The sequence below is a fragment of the Equus przewalskii genome, chromosome 14 (assembly GCF_037783145.1).
Source record: "Equus przewalskii isolate Varuska chromosome 14, EquPr2, whole genome shotgun sequence".
Taxonomy (NCBI): domain Eukaryota; kingdom Metazoa; phylum Chordata; class Mammalia; order Perissodactyla; family Equidae; genus Equus; species Equus przewalskii.
Window position 1 is genome coordinate 81744952 of NC_091844.1, and position 19929 is coordinate 81764880.

The 19929-nt window shown below is 43.0% G+C and overlaps 1 protein-coding gene across 4 annotated transcripts in view; it reads left to right on the forward strand.

The window, feature by feature from the left end:
• Window positions 1–7988, forward strand: part of E2F6 (E2F transcription factor 6) — a 21830-nt gene extending 13842 nt beyond the window's left edge. For all 4 annotated transcript variants that reach the window (XM_070574453.1, XM_070574454.1, XM_070574455.1 and 1 more), the window contains 3 exons: window positions 83–197; window positions 5424–5562; window positions 6019–7988. In XM_070574453.1, coding sequence (XP_070430554.1) covers window positions 83–197; window positions 5424–5562; window positions 6019–6065 — 301 coding nt within the window. In that variant the 3' untranslated portion in view covers window positions 6066–7988. The remainder of the gene's footprint in view (window positions 1–82; window positions 198–5423; window positions 5563–6018) is intronic.
• The last annotated feature ends 11941 nt before the right edge of the window (window positions 7989–19929 follow it).

A 19929-nucleotide genomic window follows, 5' to 3' on the forward strand; every position in this document is an offset into this window, starting at 1 on the left:
CACTTGCATTCCTGTATCATGAGAGAGAAGTTACCTCCCCAATAAGTAGTGTTCTGCTTAGAGATCCTTGACTGATTTTCACACTTGCGTATGTGACATATCAAGATATTCATAGCATCCAAGCCTTCCATGAACAAATTGTTATTGCAGTTAAAGCTCCCGCAGAAACCAGATTGGATGTTCCAGCTCCCAGAGAAGTAGGTACCCCTGCATTTTTTTTTTTTTTTGAGTTTATAATAGTTTACATCAATGTGAGATTTCAGTTGTACATTGTTTTCTTGTCTGTCACCACGTAAGTGCTCCCCTTCACACCCTCTCCACCCCCTACTCCCCTTCCCCTGGTAACCACTGAACTGTTTTCTTTGTGGGTTTGTTCACGTTCCACGTATGAGTGAAATCATCTGGTATTTGTCTTTCTCAGTCTGGCTTATTTCGCTTTGCATAATCCCTCCAGGTCCTTCCATGTTGTTGCAAATGGGATGATTTTGTCTTTTTTTATGGCTGAGTATATTCCATTGTGTGTATATATACCACACGTTTATGCAGTCCTCAGTCGATAGGCACTTAAATTGGTTCCATGTCTTGGCTATTGTGAATAGTGCTGTAGTGAACAGAGGGGTACATATGTTACTTTGCATTGTTGATTTGAAATTGTTTGGGTAGATACCCAGTAGGGGGATATCTGTGTCGTATGGTCGTTCTGTTTTTAGTTTTTTGAGAAATCTCCATACTCTTCCATAGTGGCTGCACCAGTTTGCGTTCCCACCAGCAGTGTATGAGGATTCCCTTCTCTCCACACCCTCTCCAGCATTTGTTATTTTTAGTCTTAGTGATTATAGGCATTTTAACAGGTGTAGTTTATGTAGTTTTGATTTGCATTTCCCTGATGATTAGTGATGTTGAACATCTTTTCATGTGTCTATTGGCCATCTGTATATCTTCTTTGGAAAAATGTCTGTTCATATCTTCTGCCCATTTTTTCATCGGGTTGTTTGTTTTTTATTGTTCAGTTGTGTGGATTCCTTATATATTATGGAGATTAACCCCTTGTCAGATAAATGATTTGCAGATATTTTCTCTCAATTGGTGGGTTGTCTCTTTGTTTTGATTCTAGTGGCTTTTGCCTTGCAGAAGCACTTTAGTCTGATGAAGTCCCACTTGTTTATTTTTTCTTTTGTTTCCCTTGTCTGAGAAGACATGGTATTCGACAAGATCCTTTTTAGTTCGATGTCAGAGAGTGTACTACCTATATTATCTTCCAGGAGTTTTATGGTTTCAGGACGTATCGTCAAGTCTTTGATCCATTTTGAGTTCATTTTTGTCTATGGCATGAGATAATGGTCTACCTTCATTCTTTTGCATGTGGCTGTCCAGTTTTCCCAACACCATTTATCAAAGAGACTGTCTTTTCTCCGTTGTATGTTTTTGGCACCTTTGTCGAAGATTAGCTGTCCGTAGATTTGCGCTTTTATTTCTGGGCTTTCAGTTCTGTTTCATTGATCTGTGTGCCTGTTTTTGTACCAGTACCTGCTGTTTTGATCACTGGCTTTGTAATACATTTTGAAGTCAGGGATTGTGATACCTCCAGCTTTGCTTTTTTTTTCTTCTCAGTATTGCTTTTGCAATTCACGGTCTTTGGTTGCCCCATATGAATTTTAGGATTCTTTGTTCTATTTCCGTGAAGAATGTCATTGGGATTCTGATTGGGATTGCATTGAATCTGTAGATTGCTTTAGGTAGTATGGGCCCTTAACTATGTTTATTCTTCCAATCCATGTGCATAGAATGTCTTTCCATCTCTTTATGTCATTATCAGTTTCTTTCAGGAATGTCTTACAGTTTTCATTGTATAAGTCCTTCACCTCCTTGGTTAAATTTATTCCTAGGTAGGTTATTTTAGTTGTGATTGTAAATGGAATTGTATTCTTGAGTTCTCTTTCTGTAAGTTCGTTATTGGAGTATAGAAAAGCAACTGATTTTTGTAAGTTGATTTTGTACCCTGCAACTTTACTGTAGTTATTAATTATTTCTATTAGTTTTCCAATGGATTCTTCAGCATTTTCTATATATAAGATCATGTCGTCTGCAAACAGCGAGAGTTTCACTTCTTCACTCCTATTTGGATTCCTTTTATTCCTTTCTCTTGCCGAAGTGCTCTGGCCGAAACCTCCAGTACTATGTTGAATAAGAGTGGTGAGAGTGGGCATCCTTGCCTTCTTCCTCTTCTCAGGGGGGTGGCATTCCGTTTTTGCCCATTGAGTATGATGTTGGCTGTGGATTTGTCATATGTGGCCTTTATTATGTTGAGGTAATTTTCTTCTATCCCCATTTTCTTGAGAGTTTTTATCATAAATGGCTGTTGGATCTCGTCAAATGCTTTCTCTGCATCTATTGAGATGATCGTGTGGTTTTTACTCCTCATTTTGTTAATGTGCTGTATGACATTGATTGATTTGTGGATGTTGAACCATCCCTGTGTCCCAGGAATAAATCCCACTTGATCATGATGTATGATCTTTTTGATGAATTGCTGAATTCGAGTTGCCAAAATTTTGTTGAGAACTTTTGCATCTGTGTTCATCAGCGATATTGGCCTGTAGTTCTCCTTTTTCGTGCTGTCCTTGTCAGGTTTTGGTATCAGAGTGATGTTGGCCTCATAGAATGTGTTAGGAAGTGTTCCATCTCCCCTAATTTTTTGGAATAGCTTGAGAAGGATAGGTATTAAATCCTCTCTGAAAGTTTGGTAGAATTCCCCAGGGAAGCCATCTGGTCCTGGGCTTTTATTCTTTGGGATGCTTTTGATTGCTGTTTCAATCTCTTTCCTTGTGACTGGTCTGTTCAGATTGTCCACTTCTTCTTGATTTCAGTTTTGGGAGGTTGTAAGAGTCCATTTCTTGTATATTATCCATTTTGTTGACATATAGTTTTTCATGGTATTCTCTCATAATCTGTTGTATTTCTGTGGTGTCTGTTGTTAATTTCTCCTCTTTCATTTCTAATTTTATCTGAGCTTTCACTCTTTGTTTCTTTGTAAGTCTGGGTGGCCCTGCGTTTTTAAGATTTAAAGAGAAAGGTGGGCCAACTGCTTAGGCTCTGCCGTATTGCAGTGACACAAGCTTTATAACCATTCTGTGCTGTTAGCTGCATGCCTGAGACTGCTCTGGACACTTTACGCATTTTAACTTGTTTTGAATAACACAAAAAATGAAGTAGTCATGATTGTTATCTTCTCAAGGATGAGGAACCTGAAGCACAGAAAGATTAACTAACTTTCTCGCAATCAGACAGTAAGTGACAGAACTCAGACCCAGATAGTTGGCTTCAGTTTGTTCTAAACCATTGTCCTATAACGCCTCTTAGAGGAATTACCAAGAATTGGCTCAGTCTTGAAGTTCCAAAAGGCAGACCTGGTGTCAGCCAGGGCTCCAGGCTGACTAACCAGACTCATAAAAGACTAAGGAATGAGCTACAACACTAAGTTACACATTCAAGATGAAGAGTAAAATTGCTGTGTGAGTGAAAATATTACCAGCTGCCAGCTGCTGAGCACACTCTTTCCCTTGTAGGAAAGTTTCTATTGAAAGATAATTGTGCTCAGAAGGTTGCTTGGTAAGGATGGAATCAGAACCAAGGAGTGTGGCCCTTCTTGGGACAGAGCGTCAATTCTGACCGCATGATAGACCATCGGTGCCCACAGGGATGTCCTCACCGCTGCTGTAGGGCTTCACCTCCCTCGGAAGGAAGAGTATCCTCACCCCCCGCCTCCCTTATCATCTGGCTGTTGTTCAGATTAGAGCCCATGTTGTCACTTGACGGCAGGTTATCCATCGAGTAAGGAACAGCTTTCTTTTCCTCCAGTCACACTCAAATTGTGACTTCTTGATGATGTTTCCTAGTTGTTTTATTTGGATTTAGATACATCCAAGTCTCCTAAGTAACATTTATATTCAATATGAGTCATTTCACAGATATTGAAACTTAAAAAAAAACGTAACCACTAATCTTTCAGACTTCCTTACCTTGGGGCATGATAGTCCATTCTGCAGTGACTGGTAGGTTTTTGGGTTTTGTTCCTCTGCTATGAGCTGCTTCAGACTGTAATTGCTAAATCTTGCTGAGCCTTTTGATCATGCCCATGACATTTCTTAAAGGCCCGTTTAAAAGCTGATGCACATGGACCTCTGGGCAGCCAGTCCCAGCAATAGGGAAGGTAAGGGAGCGATGGATGAGAGCATCTGACTCCGCTGTGGTCAGGGTCCACGGTGATCTGGGAATCTAGTGCTGGGCAGGTGGACTGGCCTTCGGGTCAAATCCAGCCTGCTGGTTTTTGTAAATAATATTATTGGGACACAGCCACATGCCCATTTGTTTGGATGTTGTCTCTGGCTGCTTTTGCTCTCTAATGGCAGAGTTCTGTAGTTGTGAAGGGAAGGTATGGCCCACAAAGCCCAAAATATTTGCCATCTCACCCTTTACAGAAGACATTTCCCAGCCCCTGATTTCATGGAATATGAGGTCTTCAGCTGGCTGCCAGGTCTGAGCGACAGGAGTTTCTTTGATCTGTTGAGTTGTACGAGGTGTACCATTCACACCAGCCCTGACCTGGCAGTCTAGAAGCTGAGCATAGATGTTCTCCAGCCTGCCTGTCTGGTACCAGGAAGCTGTAGAAAGGATGACACCTGCGTTTTTGAGACCCTCTGATATGCCTTGTCTCCCTGAGTGCCTCTCATGGGATCCCAGTGAGATGGGAGCCATGCTGTCTCTGGAACTTAGCCCAGGCCCAAGTGCGTGCAAGGGAAGAGAACTGCCAGGATGTTTCAGCTGAGCCCACTCCCAGTCAAAACACAGAGGAATCCTTTATAACTGGACCTGCTCCTTAGGAATTTAGCCTAATTCTCAGGAGAAGCACCCAATTTCCAGATATCTTATGGATTTTAGTATTTTAAATTACATGAGCAATATTTCATCTTGATCTCATCTTTCTTTTTCAAGTGGATGAAAGGATGGTCCTTTGAGTTAGCTCAGTACCTCATCAGTGGCTGAACTCCAAACACACCCTTATCATTTGAGGCTACAGGGAGTTTTAGATTCTTTTGTCGTCAAAACACTGATTTGACTCTCAAGTACAGACTCCATGAAGGAGTCCTTGAGTAGAGAAGGACGGGCGCGTGAGTCCTGAAGTGTTCAGATTATGGCTGTGAACCCACCACTGTGTGCTCAGGCTGCTGTTTTAACTACATGATTCGGCCAGTTAATGCAACTGAAGCCAAGTATGTGATTTTCTCAGGTTAGATGATAGAAAGGAAACTACCTGAATTTAAATGTTCAGAAATGTGCATTGAAACTTCTGTAGTCTAGTAAGTGGGGAAAAGAAATTAGTGAATTCTCTCATTCCTCTTGATGTTTTATGTGTGTTTTGCTAGGACTCTATCACAGTACACATACGGAGCACCAAAGGCCCCATCGATGTGTACTTATGTGAAGTGGAGCAGGGCCACTCCAGTAATAAAGGTGTGGGGGCCTCTTCATCTAAGAGCAAACACGCAGAACGCCCTGATAAAGGTAAACGTACCCATTTTGTGATTATAAAAATTTAAGATTCTGGTGATTTTAAATATGTATATAGTTTTATAAATGCACATTATAGCCTTAAAGATATGATTACTCTTCCTAGCCACAAAAACAGGAGTTAAAAAATTACAAGGTAATTCTTACTACAGTTTAGACTGTTTCTAACCACTGTATAAATTGCCTGTGGTTTTGATGCCAGTGGAGAACTCGAGATGTGTGGTGCCCTGGTGCTGCTGCCTGCCGCCTTCTCTGACAGGAGCTCTCAGGAGCGCCTGTGATTCCAGGTTATTCTCTCGAGGCTGAAAACATGTGCCTTTCACATAAGAATATGGCTCTTGACCAGGGATCTTCAGGGATTGTGTTAAGCTCTTGAGTTGTCTGTCCCATTGCCTGTCTGTCTTTCAGAGCCTCACTTAGGAGAATGTCTGTGATGGTTCTTGTTTTCAGAACATCCTCCGCAGCAAGGTGAAGAAGTGCTTGAAGTGAGCAGCTGACGGCGCGGAGGCTCGTGTGCGGAGTCTCCTGTGCAGCGTCCTGTGGGGATTACGCGTCGTTTGATTCTCAGCAGCAGTCATCGTGAAGTTTTCTCCTCACTTAGCAGCGGCACGGCCAGCTGTGCCTGAGTAGGCCACCACTTCGATTACTGGATAATCATGGTTTCCGCATTCAGAAACACCTCTTTTTATGATTATTCACTGCTTTTGTCAGTGAGATAGACATCTTGCCTAGTGAAGTAAGTTCATCACAAAGAGTGTCACTGAAACAGATGGTCAGGCCTGAAGTGGACAGTGCTTCATGCACTCTGCCCTTTCCTCAAGGATCATGTGTCAGCATCACAAAAGAAATTGCCTTACCCAAGTTCTCGTTGCGATTAGCTGGTGTACGTTGGATGGGTGTACACACGCATCTAAATGAGGTGTCTTTGTAGATATCTGTATAATGTTTGAATTACTTATGAAATATGTCTAAGTGAAACCTTTCACCTTGTACAGCCCAAATAATGTATATATGGAAAGGAACAAATTCTCTGATTTCTGTGGTATCTATAACTTATTAGAATCCTCTGAATGAGGGTTAGAGCAGAGTTTTTTCCGAGCTTCTACATGTAAGTGTGCTCTGCATTTAAAGGTCGTGGCTTTAACTGCAGTCCTTCGATATGGTTCCCAGTGCTAAAATTGGACCTCAAGCTCCCTGCAGAGTCGTCGTGTCTGAGCAGACTGGTGGCATGCCCCAAGCTTTAGGCGCAAGTGTAGAAATGCCATCAGGTAATGGCTTAATTCATTGCAAGACATGAATTCAATCATGGTGAAAATTGGATACTGTTTTAACCTTTTTGCAATCAGATTTTGTAATGTGTTTGTGTATGTATGCAACCTTGCTCCTTAATCAAAGGGGTTTACTTATGATGAGTTAGTTCTGCCCTGCCCTCTGTCCAGCTCTAGCCCCACGTTTCCAAGCACCTAGCTATTTCTACCTCATTGGGTAAGTCACTTACCACTCTGTGCCTCCGCTGACTCAGTGGTTTACCATTAGACTGTGAGCTCCTTGAGGGACTTCGTCTGAATCATTGTCACACCCACCGCTTGCCTGGCACATAAAAAGTGCTCCATAAATGTTTGAACAAAGCAGTGAGTAAGTGAGTGAGTGAATTGTGAAATTAGACCAATAATACTTGGCTTGTCTGCCATACAGGGTCTTGTGAGCATCATTCAAATTTATGTTTTCAACCTCTTGCTTTCAAAGGAATACTTGAAAGCAACTTGAAATTAAGGCTATGTATAAAAAGATTTAACATAGAAATCAAAAATCAAAATAGTGAAAAATAACTGTTTAGGATTCACGTACCTGTGAGCTCCAGTGGCTTTGCCAGTCCTGTCCCTCGCTGAGACCAGACCCCTCCCTCAGTGCCCGCTGGCTCCTTTCTCGAGGCCTGGGACTGCTCTTTGTGCTCCTCGTGTCGGACATGCTTGCTGAACGTGCGAGTTCAGGCAGGAGCGTGTGTAGCTAGCTCAGGTGCTCCGCGGGAAGAACTGAGCTCTGCGTAAGGATTTGGCAGACGGCAGTTTATATGTGAGGTCTAAAACCGTGAGAGTAGGTGAAGTCATCTGAGAGGATATAGCGGGAGAAGAGGAGAGGCCCGTGAACATCTGTATTTGAGGGGAAATACGGAAGAAAAAGCCTTTCCTGAGAAAGAATAATGAGAAGAGGGGAAAAAAATAACTAAAGGTAGTGCCCCAAAACCAACCAAGGAAGCGTCGCCAGAGGTGAGCGCGTCGGTGCTGGGAGCAGTTCAAACTGTGAAATGTGATCAGTGTTCTCCTTTACAGATTGTTCTGAGGATAAGAAGAGATCATGGAAGCAAAAGTCCTTTGTAAACTGTAGACGTGCTGTATAAATGAGTGTTTCTCATCACTCCATCTTCAGGTGTTTGGTGTCTTCTTTTTACATCTGCTAAAGTAAGGTCCTCAGAACTAGCTTCCAGGTTGCTCCTCTCACTCCATCCTCAACGTCACCGCCCATCTCTCTCTGTGGACGCTCCAGCTTGCTTTCATGTCACTCACCCCTGTTCAGAAACCTTGAGTGTTTCCTTATTTGCTTCAGGCTGAAGTCCACACTCTCACTGTGTGAGGCCTCCAGGCCAGCCCTGACCCCGTCTGGTTACTTGCCTTGCAAACCCTCAATGCAAATCAGGTTGGTCTAGTTGCTGTGCCTCAGTCGCACATTACCCTTTCCCGTCTCTCTGCCTTTGCTCTCATCCTGCCTGCAGGCGATCCTCGTCTGTTTTCAGAACTACATCTCAGTTGTGGACCTGGCTTAAACCCCTCCTTCCACTTGACTGCTGTCGTGCCTGCAGTCATACAGAACGTTTGATAGCCCTCGTTTATCCTCTTAAAGTGCTGCTAGGTTTTCCCAACAGGTCTTACATCGTCTCCGCGTGCAGGGACCATACCCAAGGTGTTCATATTTCCCATATCTGTCTAGTGTTCAGTACCTTCTTGCTGATTAAGGAAAGAGACCTGACTACATTCAGCCCAATTCCCAAGAATTTAAAAGCAAAAACCTTTACTTTTCAAAAAGACAAATCAACAGACAAACTGAATTTGCACTGGAAAAAATTACTACTCTGTTCCAATTTTGCATTTTGTTCAGTTAGAGCACATCTGCCTAACTGCCCCTCACCTCCGCAAAAGATGGACACCTTTGTGTGCGAGCGCACTGTCATCCAGAGGGAAGCTTTAACCTTGAGACGGAACCCATTTGTTCCTCCCTTTTAACCTGTTTTGCTATCAGGGCCGCGTGTCTGACTGGTGTCAAGTTGGATTCCCAAAGAAGTGAATGATGGTGTCACTGGAGGCCTGAGGGGCTTAAGACAACCAGCATTTCTCTTGTGTACATGAGGGATGGAGAAGTTGTGTCTCAAAATCTCAGCAATCTACCACTTGCTTATCTACCAAAATTAAAAAGGAAAATCAGAAGAAAACCTCCTCGGTCGTTAAAAGCAGTTCATGCTGCTGGAGTGGTTCCCACTTGGCTCTGATTCTACCAGCGGTTGGCTTACCTGCTCCCACGAGCCGCCCGGCCGTGCCAGGTGTCGGTGCTGAGGATAACGCACTGCCTTCTGCTGGCTTTGTCACTGGCTCTGACCACTGAGGACAGACCCGGAGGCTGGCTTGTCTTATGCCATTGTCAGGCGCAGTGAGGGAGGGGGGATGGTGGGGCTTTTAGCCTTCAGGGACCAGGAGGTGAGGGCTCAGAGGAGGAAGAGGAGACCTGCCCAGAGAAGGTGGAGGGAGAAATGAAGGCTTCAGGAGACCTCTGCTAGTGTTAGGTTGGAACCTTGACCACAGTAACTCTCAGCCTCTACTGCCCCCTCCATCACCTCAGAAGAAAAGGGGGGGTTCTCTGACACTGGGCTTGTAGAAAGGAAGTGAGCGTTAAAGGCTCCATCCCTTTTGGGTTTCCTCTCTTTGGGACCCGTTTTCCTGCCTGTGGAAGGAGGCATTTGCCCAAGGTGGAGCCCTGCAATTGATTAGTTATATCCGTGGTTCTCAACACGGGAGGACATTTGACAATGTCTGGAGACATTTTTGTTCATCATGACTGGAGAGTGGTACTGGCATTCAGTGGGTGGAAGCCGGGGATGCTGCCAAACATCCTGCAGTGCACAGGACAGCCCCGCCTCACAGAATTATCTGGTCGAAATGTCATTAGTGTCAGGGTTGAGGAACCCAAGTTATGGCAGTAAGAGGCAGATAATCTATCCGATTCAGGGTGAAATGTTAGTAAGTCCCTTTGTCCACCAATCTAAAGCCATATCTCCAATCAGCTTTATTAATAATAGTAGAGAGATTTTGATCTATCAGTTCATTCTGAACCTGGAAGGAGAAGAGGGATGTTCCTTTTTGGGAAAAGAACCAATAGCAGACCTTAGTTTGGGGCACCGTATTAGTAATGATTAAATTGAGCGGCAAGTAACAGAAAAAAAACAAAATAACAGAGACTTAAAAAAGACATAAGTTACTTCTCACATTTAGGAAGCCCACAGATGGTCTAGAGTTGGTATAGCTCTCCAGTGGGTCAGGGACCAAGGCTCCTTCGGGCAGCTCTTCCTTCATGCTTGGCTTCCATTCCCAAGTTCACTTCCAAATCCAAGAGAGCTGCTAGAGTGAGCCCTAGCCATTATGTCTACGTTCTAGCCAGGAGGCAGGATGAAGAAGAGGAGAAGGGCACACTTCCTCTCCTTAAGGACACTTCCTACAAGATGTGCACCTCACTTTAATTTACATCCATTGGCCGCAACTTAGCCACTTAGATTTAGCAATGCAATCTTTACTGGGGGAGAGGGAGGGTCAGCCATGTGCCCAGCTAACAACCAGGAGTTCTGTTGCTGTTGAAGAAGAGACGAAAAGATATAGGGTGTAGTAGACATTGCTGGTATTTACCAAGATGTGGTTCTCCTCCCATCTGGGCCCAGGAAGACTGGGCCTCCTACAGAGACCATGTAACTAGTTCTAGCCAGTTGGCTATCAGAGCAAGTGACGTAGCTCTTCCCTGCCACAGCAACCAAGAAAGCCACAGATTCCAGGTGATGAAGCCGCAAGATACTGGAGCCTCCATGAGCCTGGATCCCCAAGAGACTGTGTGGAATAGAGCTCTCCCAATCTGCGTGCAACACGAAATGTGTCGAGTCATTGAGATTCCTTTGGATTTTATTTGTTACTGCAACATAACCAAGCCTATCCTAACTGGTACGTGTGGGGACAACTAGCAGTCTGCCACAGGGCAGTGAGTGAAAGAATAATGCTTCAAAACAGCCTCACACCAAACCAGGATCATAAATACCTTTGGCACACTCCCAACTGTTGTCAATTGCTCATGACCAACAAAATGGACTCTTTGTGAATCCATTTGTTGGCTACTAGTGTAATGGGAGTCTAACACAAATCTGTGTAATGATTGCCATCTAGTGGAGAAGTGACAGATATTTAGATTTCTTCACCAGCTTTCAATTAAGCATATGTAGCTGGAAAATGGTCATGACATTAAAAATAAATTTTCAGATCCCATTCTTGTTGATAAAGTGAATTCATACTAATTTCTACATATTAAAATCTAAATGGGATAACTTGGGAGGACAGAAGTTACAGCTGTTAACTTAAGAAATCAGCATAATATCCTGGCTATGTCAATTTTTCTGTTCTTGCCATAATCTAGCCTGCAGAGACCTTGATTGTCTTGATGCCCCTCAGAGCATCACGTTGGTCCATGACATTGGACCTATTGAGCATAAAGCAGCCAATATCTTAGATGTTTTAGTAAGAAATATGCGTGCCAAAGGTGCTAGACAAACCCATTCTTGATACCAAGTACTCTGTCAGTCAGGGTCCAGTAAGAAAACCATGGTAGGTATTACAACAGAGGTGAGTTAATACCAGAAGCCTGAAGTAGCAAAAAGGGAACATTTAGGTAGCAGATATTAATAATTCAGGAAACAGCTACCACTCCTAGAATAAAGTAGGGATACCGTAATCTAGGAGCTTAGAGGAGAGGTCCCCACATCTCTGAGGGAGATGCCACATTAGGGCTTGGACCTCTGCTGGGGAAGGAGATGCCCACCAAATCGCTGGTGCTCAAACCTCTGATTGGGGTATGACATACTAGTGTGGGGGTTATAGCCCCTAGTACTGGTATTTCTGGGAGGACACACCATGGCGGGTATTGGGGCTACCAAAAGAATCTGGAAACTGGAGCCATCGCTGTCCTCTGTTGCTGTAGGCACACGGATAGGAGCTAGAAGAAGGGAGGAAGTTTCTTCTTTCCCTCCTGCCTTCCATTCACCTATCATTGCCTCCTTATCAGAACCCAACCAGCTGTTGGGGGAACACAGGCAATGCAGTTTGCAGAGCCCAGCGCCAGCATGACAGAACAGAGAACGAAAGGGTGGGCTTAGCTCTGAGAGAATTAAACACTCAGCACACCCCTCCTTCCCACAATGGCTCCGTGGTGCGGCAGTCCCAGCTTTGCCCCTGGCTGACTATGACATTAGAGAAATTACCCTGTTTCCTCATCTGCAGGTTAACCGTAAAACTCCTCTGCAGTTCCCATAGTCTATGATCCTTAGTTGATACCTGAGTCCAAGATGGCCCTAAATCTAAGTTGATGACTGAGATATGAGTTTTTTCTTAGAGATTTGCATTCTGATGGTATGTTCTATAACATGGTTTAAGAGCGTCAATGCAGACCAGTCTCATTGAGAGCTCTCCCTTGTCTCCACTCTCTGTTCCTGTGATTAGGACGAGAATTTGCGGCAGTGATTTCTGGCTCCTTCATCTCCAAGGTTACCTTGGGTTCTCTTTGTGCTTTTTGTCAGGGCGCGTGCTGTGGAGGAAGAGCTTACCTCGCTCTCTTCTATTTGTAGCCTGAAACTATGGTGACAGGAGGTAAAATCTTACAATCTTTTTAAAACCTAGGAGGGGCATCTACAAAGAGGGTAACTTCAACTGTTTACACTGCCCTGAAATTTGGCACCAAGCATCAAACCCACCGGTCTTTAAGCTGAACGTGTTTCAACACAGAACCACGATGCTCGTAAATGGAGTGCTTATGTGTCAGGGCTGGGAAGCGCTGCCCACATTTCTGGAACATTGCAGTCTTGAAGCCTAGGTGCTGTGTGGGCGGAGAGAAAAGAAAACCATCCACCCGACAGCAGATTGGGAACCGAGTTACTGAGTACATTTCTTCTAGAACTTATTCTAGGTGTCTTCCAAGGCAGCTGTTGTAATGGAAAAATAAAGAACATAGGCAAAATCGATGGGGAAAATTATTTTCAGACTTAACCAGAGCTGTACGGGACTTGTTTCCTTCAAGTGTCCATTGTTGCCCATAATCCATTTACTTATAAAAAAGAGAAATTCCATTTGAATCCAAAGTTTAAGTTTTACTAATCTTTTTGTTCTGCTTTATTCTTCCAGGGGTTAATAAGCCTCTTTTCAATGCATCACGGTTTCTTTACACTGAAAAGTGTATTGCTCTTCTGAAATCTGCTCCTGATGGCATCTTGACTTAAGTGGGGTCGCATCAATCTTAGGAGCAGGGAAAAATGAAGAGCGTGTGACATCACAAATGTGTTACGTGGTCTTCACCTCATTCAAAACAAAACTAAGAATCACACTCCCTGGATGTGAGTTGTCTTCAAACTTCCCACCATTTCTAAGCTTTGGTCATATAGGAATTACATTGCTTTTTAAAAAGCTGACTAGGACAATAATTGGAAATTATGAGACCTATTAAGTAATAAATTTAGGTTCAATAAAGATTAACTGCAGACAGGAGTCTATAAAATAGTGGACATTTCAGAATGCTTTCTGTAGACCAAGCTGTGTGATAGGCATTTGAAAGACGAAAATAAATCAAGCAAAACAAAACGCGGATCCTGCCTTTAACGGCAGCACTCGAGGAGGCCAGCAAACACGCACTGACGACCACACGAGGGATCCAGGGATCCGGGCCCAACAGGGGCAGCTCTGAGGATTAAAGGAGTGAGAATGGAGTGACAAAGGCATTTCAACTAGGACTTGAAAGATAGCTAGAAATCCCCAGGCAGAGAAAAGGGAAGAACATTCCAGATGAGGAAGCAATATGTGCAAAAGCCAAGAGAGGTCAAAGGACCCCTGAGGGACTCGGTAGGAAGAAGCAGTGGCTTTCAAAGTTTTGACTATGACCTACAGTGAGGAAGACATGTTAAATGTTGCCCAGTGCGCGCACACATATTTCTCAAAACAATACCTACCTCGCTACCTTGCAATACACTCTTCTATCGATTCCATTTCTTTTTTGTTTTTAGATAGTGTAAAGACCTAATCAGTCACAAGCGGCAGTTTGAAAAACATTGTGCCAGAGCCTCCAGGACTCTCCATTCCTCTAAGAGAGAGGGCTGCTGTTATTTATCAGTCAGTGGTATGGGCAGACTTGTATTGTAGGAAGATGGTTGCAGAGTAATCTGGGGGAAGAGGGTTGAATTAGTCAGGAAGATTGGAACCTGTTCATTCATTCCTTCATTTATTCAACAAATAAATATATGTTGCACATGCTGTAAGTGTTAAATATGCAAAGATAAGCTAATAAGGTCAAAAAGGCCTTGACTAGGGCTTGAGTCCTAGATCCTCTGCTTATGAGCATCAGCCTGTGGGTCCTTTCCTTAACCTCTCTGAGCTCATGTTGATCACCCCTTCAAGTGTTTGGGGGGGTGGGGGGAACACGGTTCTTGCTTAAAGGAAATGTCCAGTAACTGTCAGTTTTCTCCTTCCTAGGATGCAGGGGGCTTGAAGAGAAAAGTGACCAGGGGCAAGGAAACAAAATTATCTTTATTTTCTGGCTCAGCCATTGTAGAAAATGTGTGGATTATATGGAAGTTATTGACTAGGATGTTTTGCTTCTAAAAACTTTGATTACATTTCAAAAAGTGGTTTGGTGTTGCTTAGGAACACATAGATGTCTTGTTTTAGCTGGGGTTCATGGTTTGGCTCTAGTATCTGTAGGAACTGGATCAGTAAGATAAAGAGAAGACATTTCAGGCCAGCCCAGTGGCATAGTGGTTAAGTTCGCATGCTCTGCTTCAGTGGCCCTGGGGTTCACAGGTTCAGATCCCCAGTGCAGACCCAGCACACCAACCATCAAGCCATGCTGTGGTGGCATCCCACATACAAAATAGAGGAAGATTGGCACAGATGTTTGCTCAGGGACAATCTTCCTCACCAAATAAGTAAATAAGTAAACAATAAAATTTTTTTAAAAAAATAAAAAGAAGACATATCTATGATGTGTCCCAAAAAGTAACCAAATGGATAGGGTTGTTATATGAGGAGTAAATGAGTTAATATTTTTAAGTACGTATTTTTAAAGTATTTTTATTGTACAGGGCCTGGCACATATTAAGTACGATATAAGTACGGGATAAGCTAAAAAATCTAATAGAAATGAGGCTGTTTCTCATTCTGTTGAATTCTGTTTCAGTTGAGGCTGTAATTGAACGGATATTTATACTTTTAATCTTTATCAATCCATCGGAGGGTCTCCTACGTGGTAGGGGGCACACTGCTTCTTTTAAAGGGACCCTTGACCCATCTGTGTGCTGGCACAGGTGACAGCCAAGCTATCCACGGCATTCAGGCCTTCCATGAACAGACTGTTGTTGCAGTGAAAGCTCCAGCCGAAGCCCGCTGAGTTCCAGCTCCCAAAGAAGTAGGTGGTGAGTCACAGGTTTTATGTTCCCCTTAAGAAAGTGAGACATTTTAACAGATTTGCTGTTAATTTCCTGATGCAGCCAGGGAGCTGTTGTCTTCAGGACTAAGTGTCAGAAGAGCCTGCGAGCTGTCCTCAGCTGCGTCTGTTCTGTTAAGACCATTTTATAAGGAACATTATGCCCAAGAGGTGGATGGGTTGGAGCCAGTTTTGTGGTTAATTAGTACACTTGCTGTGACTGTTCTGTCCCCCGAGGGCATGTCTTCACTCTGTGCGCTGAGCCTGTGGCTGCAGTTGTACTCCTGCCAGGGAGCGGCAGCAGCCCCACCGTGCTGAGGCTCCAGAACAAGCCCAAGGCTGCTCAGTCCCACTGAAAGTGTGTGCGCATGGACCCTCCAGGCTCAGGAGCAGGGACGGGGGTGAAGCGGAGCCCACTGGTTTGACTGTCTTGATCCGCAAGACCTGGCAGGACGTGGCCAATCCTCTCGGAGGCGAGGTCTGCAGTTGAGAAATCTCCACGGGAAAATGAGCCCCTTCTGGGGAAGGAGAACCACTCAAAGCAGACCTGGACCCATTGTCAAGAAGGTGAGCTGAACACACATGTTCTTATGGCTAAATGGGGAGCTCACGTGTGGAATGACAAATGAGGATTTGAGACTGTCGTTCTCCATCGCACGGCAAGTCCCTCTGTTAAAAGACGGCCGAAGTGGGGAGCAGGTAGAGAACCGTCTTGTGGGTGTCATTCACGTCTAACAGCCCGAGAGCAAAGAACATGAGCGAAGGGGCCGGTGTTCATTTCCAACTGCCGCTTGCTGTTTATAACACGGTCCTCCTCACAACGACACAAAGCGGCCTTCCCCAAAGACAGTTCATGCCTGGAACGGAGAATAAGACAGAAAATGAGGGAAGGAGTGGTCACGTTTCATGAAGAAAGTGATGGAAGTAGACTGTCCATTAAGGAGGGATGGTGCAACTGTCGGCTCGGTGTAATTCTCAAAGGAAAACGGCCCTTTCTCAATAATGTAAGAAGTCATACTCCAAGTCTTTAAAATAATTACAAAGAAATGAACGACTGGCACCAAAACACACAAATATTCATCCTAGTTATCACGTGCAGGCCATCTTAGCTAATAATAACCTGCAATTACGTGGCAGTGAAACCAACACGAGCTGGACCAGACTGAGCTCTTCCTTTTGTAACAAAAATGGAACACGTTCTTGGTTGTCCTAATGTGTCCATAAATCACATAAGATGAAGACGAGTAAAGCATCATTTTGGTGCTCTGGTCTCAGGAGGCCTCTTGTTTCTCAGAAACTTATGAATTTCAGTAATAGAGACTGAATTTACAATTCACATAGGACAAAAAAATTTTATGTAGTAGCAGCAAACTTTTATTTTGGCTTTAAACCTTACTCTACCGCCCTTCACCATCTAATATAGTAGCCACTAGCCGTACATGGCAATTTAAATCTAAATTATAATTAATTTAGGGGGCCTGCCCCGTGGCCGAGTGGTTAAGTTCTCGCACTCTGCTTCAGCAGCTCAGGGTTTCGCCAGTTCAAATCCTGGGCACGGATATGGCATCGCGCATCAGGCCACGTTGAGGCGGCGTCCCACATGCCACAACTAAAAGGACCCACAACTAAAATATACAACTATGTACCAGGGGGATTTGGGGAGAAAAAGCAAAAAATAAAAAATAAATAAATTATAATTAATTTAAAAGTAAATAAAATGTAAAATTTACTTCCCGATTCACACTAGCCATATTTCAAGTGCTCAATAGCCACCTGTGGCTAGTGGCTCCCACATTGGAGAGCACAGATAGAGAACATTGCTGTCACACAGAAAGTTCTATTAAATAATGTGACTATAAACTTCTATTATAGTACACCTCCCCAAGAAAAGGTTAAGACCTTGTAACTAATCTCTACCAGTTACATTTCATTATTTAAAATATTTAATCAAGAAACATTGGGCCAGCCCCCGTGGCCTAGTGGTTAAGTTTGGCGTGCTCTGCTTCAGTGGCCTGGTTTCAGTTCCCAGGTGTGGACCTATCCCACTTGCGTGTCAGTGGTCACGCTGTGGTGGTGGCTCACATACAAAAAGAGGAAGATTGGCAACAGATGTTAGCTCAGAGCAAATCTTCCTCAGAAAAAAAAATAAGAAATCTTGCATTGTCAAAGATTAATTAGTGATGCTAATCAGAAGTTAAGCTATTAAAGTAGTTAAGCTGATTTGTCCAGCAGCAGAGTTATCAATAAAGCATTTTAGCAATTAATTTTGTAATATCGGCAGATATGGAATGCATGTAAATGAAATAAAACCTCAACCACTAGCTTGCTGTTTCACTGACAGGTGATTGATGGGCGGCATTGAGTCAGAGTTTTGAATATTTGTGACTGGGGATGTCTGTCATAGCACATGGGTCACGACCATTTCGCTAACCTGACATTGTTTTTTCAAATCTCTACTCATTTTTCCTCAAGAAAAGAGGAAAAAGGAAATTGTATAATCACTATGTATTATGAGATGGAAAGAGTATAAATTAAAACTTTGAAAAACAGAACTTCGCCTGCTCCTGTGAGTAAAACAAACCTGGTTAATAATTTCACATATCTATAATGATATCTTTTATCTTTTCCCAGGATTGCATCACAGCCCAGATAAAGAATCCATACTCTGAACTGATTTCCTGTTTTGTAAAATATTTTTACACTGGCTATTTCTTAAACAACCATTCTTAAATTACCTAGGAAGTAATATTAGGATAAACAAAAATGTGTGAGTGGTGGAAAAAAAATCAGGCAAAAAAATATTAAAATGTTGCTGAGTTAAAAGCCTTTTAAAATTTGTTTCCACTTAACATATGGTTACTTATTCAATCACATAACCTGGCAAGTGAGAGAAAAGATCATGACACTGACTGGCTATTTATAACAAGGCGATATATTGCTGAGCACTCGTCAGCTTTCCCAACAAGCTGAACATCATGTCCAGTACTTTGCAAAATTCCTTCAGATCCTCTGATGATAACTGCAGTAGAAAATGTCATCACGAGCCAAGTAGGGTGTCTATAGACAGACTCTCATTTTATATTTAACTTTGAAAACACATTTACAGCCTTCCGAAGAGCCATTCTTCTCAGTCGCACTGCTGGATTTAATTTGGTGCAAAAGGAAAAATGGGTTGTGGGTAAACGTTATATCACGTTTGGGCAGTGAACTGTAGCAATTTCAAGCTACACCTGGATCCGTTGTGCTTTTATGAATTGTACGACATCTTATTACTGTTAAATTATTATCTACTCATAACAATGACTACTTTTATTGAGTCTTTATCGCATGCCAGGCACTGGAGTAAGAGATACACAAATAGTGTCATCTTCACAGCACCCTGTCAGATAGGTGTCATTATCCTCACTTTAGAGACGAGAAGGCGGCGGCTCCAGAGGGTGAGTGACAGGCCGGCCCAGGGCGCCACAGCTAGGCCATACCAGAGCCGGGATGTGGACCCGTGACACTATGATTCACAGTCCCACACTCCCTTTAGGAACAAAGGCGACCCCCTTGCAAGGCTGTGTGATTGAGGTTCTAGAATTCTTTTGGCTCATGCTGTAGCCATGAGAAAAATGTCTTAATTTTTGGACAACTCTGCAGAAGTTGGGGCAAATACCAACTATCAAATTGTGACAATCAACCTATCTAGTTCCATTTCTTCTACCACTGATTAAATCTTTCTTCCCTTGACCAGTAGGGTTGGTTTCTGAGTTTGGTTTTGTAATTCACTAATAAGGCTATTTAGCTGAACAGAAAGCCCCTGGAGCTGTAGCTAAAAGTTTGTATTATATGTCTCACAAAATATATACATATATACATATGTGTATGCATGTATGTGTGTATATATTCTGGGGTAACTGTTTAGATCTTCATTTCAGAAATCTGGAATTTTTTTTTCTATTTAATTAGGGAATTTTATTCGAGATATTTTAAGCAGACATTTTAATCTGTCACAGCAAATTTACAACGTTATTAAGGTTTTGAAATATGACATTTTTTACTTATTTACACTTCACAATGTATCAAATAGTATTTCCAACATTGTATGAAAATCTGCTATACACTATTTAAAAAAAAAAAAGACCTAAGGAAATTGGGACAAAGGGCAAGCAAGGAGAGAAAAACTAAAATGAAACCAGGAGAGAGGTTAGTACACGGAATGCATGCTGTGTGTGTCATCTATGGCGTCTCATTTTAAAAATAAAACAGCACAGCCCACTTTCCTAAAAATGTGGCTTGTTGATCAGAACTCTCCCTTTCTCTTCAGCAGTGGAACTTCTTGTCCTTTTTTATACTTTGTTCTTTTTTACCCTGCCTTCGGAAATATTCCACTTGATTTTTGTCCATTTTTTTTCTAATAGGCAACCTTCCACGGCTGTCGGAGACAAGGAAAAATCACTGGAGCTTTTTTAAACAAGTGATCACGAGGAGCGTTTGAGGCTTCATTTGTCAAGGTGGTTGGAACTTCTGACGTGGGCAAGCTCATGTTTCCAATCCCGGGCTCAGAGCGAGCGATCAGCCGTGTGGAATTCTTGTATCAGCTTGACGTCAGCCCCA